The 10727-nt window shown below is 41.5% G+C and overlaps 2 protein-coding genes and 1 long non-coding RNA gene across 6 annotated transcripts in view; 2 read left to right on the top strand and 1 right to left on the bottom strand.

The window, feature by feature from the left end:
• The first annotated feature begins 138 nt into the window (after positions 1-138).
• On the top strand, positions 139-770 carry LOC117580247. The gene is made up of 3 exons (XM_034266670.1): positions 139-355; positions 409-554; positions 610-770. The coding sequence occupies exons 1-3, from the start codon at positions 199-201 to the stop codon at positions 751-753; spliced, it is 447 nt and encodes a 148-aa protein (XP_034122561.1). The 5' UTR covers positions 139-198; the 3' UTR covers positions 754-770.
• Positions 771-1130: 360 nt separating this feature from the next.
• LOC117580249 lies at positions 1131-2246 on the top strand. 2 transcript variants are annotated; one of them, XR_004573554.1, is made up of 4 exons: positions 1131-1332; positions 1392-1479; positions 1550-1808; positions 1900-2246. It is a non-coding gene; the product is annotated as an uncharacterized LOC117580249 (long non-coding RNA). The 2 variants fall into 2 exon arrangements; XR_004573553.1 differs by having other exon boundaries at positions 1872-2246.
• Positions 2247-5393: 3147 nt separating this feature from the next.
• LOC117579581 (junctional adhesion molecule A) overlaps positions 5394-10727 on the bottom strand; it is a 96834-nt gene continuing 91500 nt past the window's right edge. The window contains exons 7-8 of one of the 3 annotated variants that reach the window (XR_004573503.1): positions 9882-10279; positions 5394-6609 (exon numbers count right to left, since the gene is read on the bottom strand). Coding sequence is in view for 2 of the 3 variants with exons in the window: in XM_034265508.1 (XP_034121399.1) it covers positions 9972-10279 (308 nt within the window). In the remaining variant the exon portion in view is untranslated. Of the gene's footprint in view, positions 6610-8641; positions 10280-10727 lie in introns of those variants that run through there. The other 2 variants (XM_034265508.1, XM_034265509.1) reach the window with 2 other exon arrangements.

Here is a 10727-nt window from a genome sequence, read left to right as displayed (position 1 = left end):
AGATCAGACAGGGTGGTTTCCGAATTTTATTTGAATGGAAAGCTTGGCGCCATGCGAACTTAAGAAAACTAAAGGGTATATTTCGGTATATTTTTGTGGATCAGACGGTATATTTAAACGATAGCTCCGCAGTCATACTGGTTGGCAACAGCTGTTTCTAATTTGTATTTGTTTATAATTTACACATATTTGAAATAAATGGAATCTTTGGCCAACTACCGCTATAGCTTAGTGGCTGGCGCTTGTGCAGCCGGTGGTAGCTTTTTTGGTAAGCTGCCCAGCCACCTAAGCGCCCAGAAGCTGATGTATTTTCCAGATTCAGGCGGATCAAACTTTTCAGATTCCTCGTATTTGGGTAAGCATATTAGATGTGTCTTAAAAATAGTTATAAACTAAGTTTATGTTCAGAATTTGGTTTGCTGAGGCTTCTACCTTTAGTCCTGATGGTGTTGTGCAATGTCTGTAATCTGCGCTGTTTCCTTAAAGCACTGCAAATGACCGAGCAGACCCTCACCTGCGTTGTGTTGACTGCCGCGTCCAACTATGTGCTGTCTGTATGTGCCCCACTGCCGTAAATTGTTATGGGCATGACTAATTGTTTGCTGATAGTTTCTTTTAGGCGTGCTGGTATGCCAAGAGCCACTCACTGCACTCTCTGGCATTGGAATCACACTAATATTGGGTGGTCTTTGGTTTCTTTGTGATGCTGGGGCAGGGGAGAGCAGTAAAAAGGAGCCAGAAAAAGAGTCATAAAACATACAAAACAAAAAACGGATTGGCTGGCTTTTTATTATGGTTATTTTATTTGAATTGCATCGGTACCACAACGCGGCGAGTTTTTGTCAGACATTACGATACACTCGATATGTCGTTTCCTATCGATAGGGCTCTTTTTGTTTGCAGCACTGATTAGCAAGAAATATAAACAACGGCGTATTTCACAAATTTATGGGGCCATCAATTAAAATAACAAAGGCGAGGCCTTACAACTAACAAACTAACTAAAAGTTGATTATTCTATCTTATAAAATTAAATGTTCAGTGTTGAGAACATGTTCAACAAGAGAATGTATATTTCGGTATACTTCTGAGGGTTACGCGAAATATTTGATCGATGAAAATGCGGTCACACTGCAAAAAGAACATTCCGCAATGTTTAATACACAAAGTTTCAACTTTATTGTAAAGCAAAAAAAAAGGACAATTTACCATCAAATACTTAACTCAACCGATGAACAGTCACGGAGGATGCAGCTGCATTTCAATCGCAATACGATTACCAGGCGAAACATGCCTAACAGACAGCACGGCAAGTATTCTGTCACCCATGCGGTCTGTTCTATCATTTTGATAATTATTTTGCAAATGTAATCAGTTGTTTGTGTTTTTAGAATTATATTCTAGTGCAGCAAGACACGTGACGATTATGTTCCAGATGAGGAAGAACAGACGCGCAGTGATTCGCGACACGCAGAGAATGTGAGTGTGTCAGCGGTACGCATCAAAATATGAAATTGATGGTCAATCTTATGTGTATCTTCCTCCACAGTTGGCCATTGAAGAGGCTGCCAGCAAATATCGCATCATGCATATCCCGATCGATGCCTATTGGCTGCAGTGTTTTCTGAGCAAGATCTTCAAGAGACCTTGGTGTCGCAAAGCCAGTCTGCCGATATACTTAAGATACGCATAAAGGCCGCCGCCGATCTGGTCTGCTTTCCCATAAATAAGCGATGCCAGCTCGCAGACAGCGACCCAGGACATAAGCAAGGATTCGTACTGGCGATGTCAAGCGATACTGTGAGACGGTAAGGTGTATATTGACTCTTCCAGCAGCTTCTTTTTGAACTGTTCTGGTTTTGTGTTTTCAGAAATTCGTAACAGCTTTCGTATTCACAGAGCTGAAGGATGAGGATCGCCCGCTCTCCTATACACAAATGGCCCATTGAACTAAACCATGTCCAGTAAATTCACCTTTTTTTACTGCGAAAGATCGAGGAGGGCTGGCGGGTCGTTGTTCCCGGCAACCAAGACTATACCTTGTCCAACATAAGCGACTCCTACGTGGCCTGCGATCAGAAGTAGAAGGACTACAAGGATCAGGAGTCGAAGTGGCCGATTTGCAATCTGACAATCAGACCGAGTCGGATTAATGCGTACGTTAAGATTAGTATACATAATAAATACTACCATTTTTGTACAAATATGAATTGAACCAAGTTGTTGTACTAATAAAACATGTAGCATACTTTTGGGGCTATCCGATAATACCATCAATATTTTAAAGTATCTTATCTGAACTGGTTTGATTCAAGGTGGTTAAAATTGCTTTAAACCGCCATCTCCTGCAGTCCTTAAGGTCCTTGATGGACTCTAACTATACAGGACATTGTCCTTACCCTCAGCGTGCTGTCTGTTAGGCACGTTTTGCCTGGTAATCGTATTGCAACTGACATGCAGCGGCATCCTTCGTGACTGTTCATCGGCTTACTTAGGTATTTGATGGTAAATTGTCCTTTTGTTTTTGCTTTTACAATAAAGTTAAAACTTTGTACTACATTGAATATTGCGGCGTGCTCTTTTTGCAGTGTGACCGCATTTTTATCAATCAAATATACCGTGTAACCCTCAGAAGTATACCGAAATATACATTACTATGCTCAAAATATACCGATGAAAATCAATTTTGCTCGATTTTGATATTCTGATCAATATTACCTGCAAGGTTACACTCTCAACGCTGAATATTTAATAGAATATAGTAGAATAATCAATTCTTTAGAAGATTGATTTCTTCTAATGACTCGCTTATCTTATTTTAATTGTTTTCCCAATAAATTTGTGAAATATAGTGAAGTGTTGCAAGCAAAACAAAGCCCCATCGACAGGAAACAGACATATCGTCAACACTAATGGTGTCTGACAGAAGCTAGCTGCGATGATACATCGATGGTTCTGATAAAAAGCAACAAAGAAGCCGCCAGGTGGCCATTTGAATGACGATTTGTTTTTAAATTTTCGTAAGCCTTTCTTTCGATTATTTAAGGGCTGATCCAGTTGTGGAATTTCTTTAAGTTACCGGTTATCCTGCCAATCGATTGCTACCAAAAGAGGGTATCCATTAATATACACAAAGCTAGAAATAAATATTTGGCGATCTGCCGTTGTTTGGCCGAAATTGTAAAAGGATAAGGATATGAATAGCCATAACATTCTTTTGAGTCTGTAGATGGTTCCTGTAGATGGCGTGAGCTGGGTGAATTTTATAGAATATGTTCTAAATCGTATATACGATAAAACTTCTTGTGTGAGTTTGTGTGCGTCTTATACAACGCATACAATCAAATCATTTTATCCAACCGGCTCACACACGCAAGGTAGGAAACGTTTAGAAGGAACATAGAGCTGCCATATCTTGAAATTTCATTTCATTTAGTTTCAAATATACACGAACTCAATGTGGTGTCGCCACGGAGCATGTTTGTACATATGTTAATTCAAATGGTTTGTTCCATTCTCTCTTCTTTTTGTAGTGGATCAAACAAATACAATATTTATATTGTATACATTGCAACACTACTTTTTATATACATATTATAGGCTGATTTCACCAGGATGTTGCCGGGACTGTGAGCCTCACAACCAGCTGCCGGAAGTGGAACGAAGTTCATGTTCGCACAAGTTCTGCTTGCATATGTGGGACAGCACGGACGACGACCTGTTATCGCTGATCCTGCAAGTGGTTGGGCTTCGGTCGTGTCACGACGACAAGTAGCTCTCAGACCCGCATTGAAATCACTTCCCCGACCAGATTAATCCCACTCAACGCTAAGTGCGTTGATTGCTGCTGAAGGCGAGCAAATATGCCATAAGTTCATAGTTCATAGTCATACTTACGCTGCTGGCACTAAGCCTTATTTAGGGACGGAGCGCCATCATTTATCATGACACGTATCGCATATCTCGCATCATCGCGATACCGACGCATCGCATCGCATCGCCAGTGTCTGCATTATGACGGGTCTGACAACAATAACCACTTGAGAGTCAAACAAAATTTTCCTGCCATCCAAACACTTACACCGAACAGACCACAACCAGGAATGGGGAAATGAAGTTGGAACTGGAACTGCTGCCAAGACCATTGAAGCGTGTACGGCTGTGGGTGGTGCTTGGGAGATTTCGAGTGGGTTTGTCAAAGTGTTTGTGTGTTTCTGTGTATGTGTAGCACTCTCTGTATTGGCGAGTCGGAGAGCAGCTGGCTGCAGGGTTAGATCCTGTTGGAGTTTAAAGTTTATGCGACATCTGTTAGGTTCCTCCCCCCCACCACTTCTGCTTTATTTCGCTCTATTCGGGGAATGCACGAAAAGTGCTGGCAAATATTTGCCCCATCTGTCCGGGGTGATTCATAAATTATGGAAACATTGCATTTATCGCCGCTTCAAGGATTGCCCTGAATGCAAAATGTGTTTATATTGATATCACGCATACGCCGTGTGTTACTTTCCATACGAATTGAGCATCGGTGGGCGAGCCGCGCGGGTCTGCCAAAATGAAATGCATTCATAAAATTGGCGATAATTTGTACAAATTATAGTTGCAATTACAAGTGGCCCACTCACATACTCACACACTCTCGTAACCATCGCTCCCCAGGGATGGCTCTGGCTGTGGCAATTGTTGCCAGAATTTATTTCTATTGTCGACCTAGCGAAAACAATTATCTGGGAATGGAGTGCAAATATGCAAACAGAAATATGTTGGTTAAATTTTCGAGTATTTCCACGCTCCCCTTACCCATTTTACTTCTGCTGTTCCAGCCTCTTCCACTGCGAGAGTATTTCTGCTCTGTTGGCCGCAAAAGTGGCGAGCATTAAATGAGATTGGGCCAATAAGTGAGCCACATTTTACTTCAACCACCCTACGCCATGGGCACAGGCGCTGCCTCTGCCGTTGGCCCATCCTGCAGTGCACCGCCCACCGCAGCATTGTTGAATTTCTGGTTTGGCTGCAAAGTGATTTACGCAATTAAAATAATTTCATTCAAATGGTCTATAATTCAACTGGCATTTTCTGCGGTTGCTGTAGCGGCCAGTTTATGCCTGGCCTGCCACACTGGCCATGACCACGCCCTCAGAATGCAAACACCCGTTGACAATGCAGGAGCCAGAAAATGCCATTACTTATATATATGTACGTACGATATATGTATTTGCATACATATGTGAGAGCATAATGGCTAAACGCATTTAGATGCTCTACAAATAACCACTTCCATAGTGTGATCTCGGGTAATAATGGCTTTGAAAAGTAAAGAGTTTGTGGTAGCTTATTCTCATTATAATTAACAACAGTTCTCAACTGATAAAAAATATATATATTCCGATGGATTTTTGTAATTAAATCAAGCCTCCAATTAATCAACATGTTTTCCGTTAGTTCTTTAATGGATTTTCGTTTTTCTTGGGAATCAGTTTCCCATTAGGATCCAATATAGCGAGGAATTTGCGGGAAACGATGCTACTCCTTCGCAGCTCGTATTCGTCAGATGCAAACACACACACATGGTCCTGCGTGCGTGCAGAGGGCATGCCCAATGGGTTGCTTCAGTACTAACTCGTGCCCCACCCGCTGATGCATGCATTTGTCATTCGAGGAATTCTGTGTGGATTACATGTAGATGCCATCTAAATTTACAGTCAAATTAGCGGAAAATGCTGGGAAAGAATGCGGACGAACGCGCTTGTGTGTGTGTGCGAAATGTTTTGTCAAATGGAAATGCGAAAGCGAAAATTTGAGTTCCGTGGGACGGTGCGGGATTAAAGCCCATTCAAAACTGATTTTCAATGCCCCGATGAGTTCAAATCGATTTCCAGGCCCAGGCCTAGGCCGTGGCTGCTGATGTTTCGCTTTCTGTTGCTGTCGCTGTTGCTGTTCCTGCGGCATGTGGGGCAGGACAGGCAACAAATGTGTCTAATGCCATGCCATTAAGTAGAATCTATCAGGCCAAATTACATGCCCATGTCCGGGTCGGTTCAGGTCCAGCTACAGCTACAGCTCCCGCTCCCGCTCCCTCTTCGAGCATACAACAACAGCTTGGCACTGCGGTTGCTTAGACAACCAAAAATTTGCATACTCGTAAGCAGCGCGCATCAATTTGAACTCAAGCGAGCGTATAAATATTTTTATGCCAACGCAGTGGCGAATGGCCTTCAGGAACAGCCTTCGCTTTCGCCCAGTCCCTCTCTCTCTTCGCCTTGTTCCAGATTGTTTGCAACCTCAACTTTCCCGAATGGTTCGTTCAATTGGTACTATGATTATGATTGGACTGGCTAGATTGGTCTGGATGTATGCGGTCAATGTGTGGTAGCGCCGTCGCAACATTATTATTGTTATTCCGAATTTCGGGGCAGACATGCATGCGGATAATCTGGGATTTTGTGGCCCATTTTTAATAGAATTACAGTTGCATTCCTCCATCTGGCAGTAGTCAGGAAACCCAAACGCAACTCCTAATTAATGAGCTGGGACCACAGTGCACTTCGATTGGCATTTGACTGCGGTTGCGGTTCATGGATTATCAAAGTTTTCCCCAGAATGGTTGATGAGCTGAAAATGCCCAAACAGAATACAGAACATGAGTAATTAGAAGTGTAGGTAGGTAGGGGATTAACCAATAATTATTGGTGGACTGTAAACTTAAATGAAAGGAACTTAAAATAACTAAACTTAAATAAAAGGAACTTAAAATGAAACATAAATTGCAAGTAAATTTCACAATGTGACAAGTTACCGGTGTGTCCTTTCACTTAATTTGCCCTGAGAGCAATTAGAGACTGATGCATGTTCTTTGTTTTTACAACACATCGCAAGGACATCAAATGCAAATTGTTGTATAACTCACATCCGTGCAAATACTTACTCATTCCATGCCCTCTGCCCATAGCCTTTGCATACCCTCTGCCCGGGAGCAATCTGTTCGGGTCGCATAAGCTATGGCTGTCCATAGCTGTTCTATGGTTTTTCCTTCTCTTGTTTTAAGCCTTTTCGATTTATTTGCTGACCCAGTTTTCAACACCAGCCCCACAGCCGGAGGAGTTCCTTTCACAGCTCCTGCTCGCCTGCTCTCCTGGCCCAAGCTGTCCATAATCCAGCGATTACATGTGACACACGCATACGTTGCAGCTTATTTTTCATTTCTTGGAGCTGTCGCTGAGTGTTGGATGGTGGGATGGGAGGGCCAGGCCAGCTGTTGTATTCCTTTGTAGTTTGCATAAATAATTCAACAGTTCATAGCGAAGCCACCCACACTCCCCCCCGGAGCCCATCTGGAGCGGCTAATCCTCCGAATAAAAACGCCACGATTGACTTACTTTTTAAATAAAAAATTTTAATCGTATCTCATTTCGCTGTTGTCCTGTTCGCTGTTGGTTGTTGTTTTTTTTCTCTCTCTCTCTGGCGACAAACAACAATTGTGTTCTTTAGTTATTATTGCTATTTGTTTGTAATTGTAATGCTTTGCTATGTTTTTATATAATGTCAAACACGTACGTGCCTGACGTTCTGCCCTTGCAAAAACATCCATTCGACTAGTCTGCCGCTTAGTACAACTCGTAGTTAATTCAACAGTTAAAAGTAGTGGGTTTTTATCATCGTTTTATACAGTTCGATTGTTTTATTAAAACTATTCAACTATGCAGTATGGTGTGCCTGGGGGGCTAAATGCATAGTTATCGGCTCTCTCTAATTAACTTTAATATACAGGAATTACTTAGTTGATGTCCTACGATTACATAGATTTATGTACTGCGCTCGAAATGTTTACGGCAAATGCCTGCGGGCTTATGGCATTACCATTTCAGAATTACAAGTTGGCTGGCTGGCTGGCATATGTATTTATTCACACTTAACTCAAATCTCTATGTGTAGCTGTTGGCCATCTGTGTATGCGTATCTTTTTGATTGGTTTGCTGCAGTTTCGGATGGATAAAACAGTACCCGAAAACCGGCAGGTTGACAGGAAAACTGCGATAAGAATGGTTTGGTATTTACAAATGTATTTCGAGGGAAATGCTAGCTTCGGTTATTGATACAGACAGACAGACTGGAAGATCTGCGCTATGGATCACTTCTCCCATTAATATGAATATGAATCCTGTGCAACTGCTTTACTGGCATATATGGGGGGAATGTCCATTAACATTTATGATACAATTTGCCCGATAAAACACACTCACACATATATTAAATCGGCTTACGACTAACATTATTTTTACAGCTTAAATGAAATTAATATAATTTGTTCTGTCCTTCTACGGCCGCAGAAAACACAATGGAAATGCATAATTTGGAATTATGTTTCAGTATAAAAAGTAGATGGGAAGCAAACACACATCAGTGGCGTACATTTTAATTGGCCAAACGATCTTAATGGGTTTTTATGATGGCCAGTTTGGAGTTTGGTTATTGCTTGATTTGGCTAACAAATTGTGTTTGATTTATCCCCTGTTAAGGGCAGCGAAATTGTTGTTTTTTAATTATAACAATTATGAAACTTATTATATGTTGTGTGTGTGTCAATCGGATTTTTATTGCAACATTTTTTGCACCACCAATCGAAATTGTATATTCTTTTTTCATCCACATTTCACATAGTTGGAGTATCATTGCTTAATACAATCAATTTATGCAATTTGATAGGGGGACCAGGGGAGTTTTGTTACGTTATGGCATACTTATATGCTTTGCCGGCATTTGTGTCAGTCGATGTAATTATCTGAATTTTTTAAATAATTATGAAACATGATTATTCATGGAATCGGCCGTCTAATAGAGACATAAAAATGTAATTAAAGTTGGAAACGGAAATTAAATAAACTTTTAAGCTGCCAATATTATCGAAGAAAACATTGAAAAATTCTCTCTCTGCATTTTTGGAACTGAAATCAAATGTTTTCACCTCACTGTAGAACCTCGTGAAATTATTGAATAGTGACACTAAATGCCGTTGTAATAAGAAATAAATAAATGGATTTGCTTTCATTTTCTGCCTTTTAGTTTTTGTTTGAGGGAGGGGTAAATTGAATTTACATTTGTGTTGGCGGAAAATTGCGCAGTGCAAATATTTGCATGATATTGATATGGCATCAAATTGAATGTTTTATGGCTCGATGCTGCTGCTGCTGCTGCTGCTGCTGTCTGCTGGCAGGCAGACAAGGCTACGTTTTTATCTAATTATGGAATATGGAGCTTCTGCACATTATTTGATTATTCATTAATATATTAAAAAGAGTCCACGCCGCTGGCCAGAGATTACTCACTCCTATCGTACTTTTGTGATACATTCTGTTTGCCTCTCTGCATTTATGCAATGCTGCAATTACGTTTAAGTTTGTTATTTACACTCCACTCCCACCCACCACTATGGTTAGTTTTGATTTCTGTTTTCTCTTTTTTTGCTGTTTAAACATACACATTAAACGGTAATCTATTGGCTTACACACATACACATATTTATATAGACGCTTACAATGCTTTACAATGGCGGTGGCAAATGGAAAGGGAATTCAGAATTAATCCCCCTCGCTTGGCTAATTATATTTTAATTAACAGATTTCAATGACGGTTGAAAAATATGCTGAAAGTCAAAGATTTTGGAGCTATCTTCTGATTGTTTGTCTCTTGGGGAATGCAGATTTTAATGTAGAGTTTTTATAGTTGCAAATACTACGCCATTGTGCCACATTGTGTAGCAAATGCTGAGTGCTTCGGTTGCCACTCTTCCACTTTGAGTTCTTTCTACATAGTTTAAAACTGACACACTTATGACGGAATAGCAAACACTCAATTGCCCATTCACTCGGAGACTCGCTTATACTCACTTGCACGCTTTACACATTTCATGTGTCTCCTTACATTACGCTATATAGTTGTGGTTGCTGCTGCTGTTCGCCTTTGTTGCCTCCATTCGATCATCTGTGACAGTGGCGTTTGGCCTGGGATTGAGCCTGGGTCTGAGTGTTGCCGTGGCTTGCGGCTTGGCGGCAGCTGGCGACCGCAGAGCAACGCTTTCTCGATGTGGCCGTGGCAGTTGCACTTTCACTGGCCGCTGCTGCTGTTGCAGCTGCCCCTGGCAACTGAGGTGGCAATGCGGCTGTGCATTGTTGACTGTAGGACATTACGAGGGCCAGCAGCAGGACAATTGTCAGCCAATTGTACTGACAACCGGATGAGCCAGTTTGCATTGCCTCCGGATGTTCACCTGAAATTATGGCCCGAACTAATTTCAACTTTATTGCATTGTCTTCAGCTTACATGTTAAATTTGTACTTTGAACAATACGACACACACACACACACACACATAGAGATGGGGGGTAAATAAAAGCAAATTATGTACGAGTACGGGCAGGAGTTCAAGGAGTATTTCTAGGACTCCGGAGTACGTTGCTTGAGTCGAGTCAGCGTGCCGTAACAGACACAGAAATTGACCGGCTTCAGCTTTCTCTCGACCGTCTTTATTTGTTGCGCTCTGTTTGGCCCCTGAACAGGGAACATGTTTGTGCATAAATATTTAATTAATGCTGCAGTGTTTGGTCGATGCTCGAGTAGAGTCGGGGGAAATCGCACAGACATCTGTGATTCCACATTCCACCCACTCTATGCCCAGCACACACACAAAGTCCCGGTCGGTGTCAGTCGAGGCGTATGAAATATTTAAACATCAAA

This window comes from Drosophila guanche, unplaced genomic scaffold (genome assembly GCF_900245975.1).
Source record: "Drosophila guanche unplaced genomic scaffold, DGUA_6, whole genome shotgun sequence".
NCBI lineage: Eukaryota > Metazoa > Arthropoda > Insecta > Diptera > Drosophilidae > Drosophila > Drosophila guanche.
Note: the sequence above shows the minus strand (reverse complement) of the source record. Positions and strands in the feature narration are given on the sequence as shown.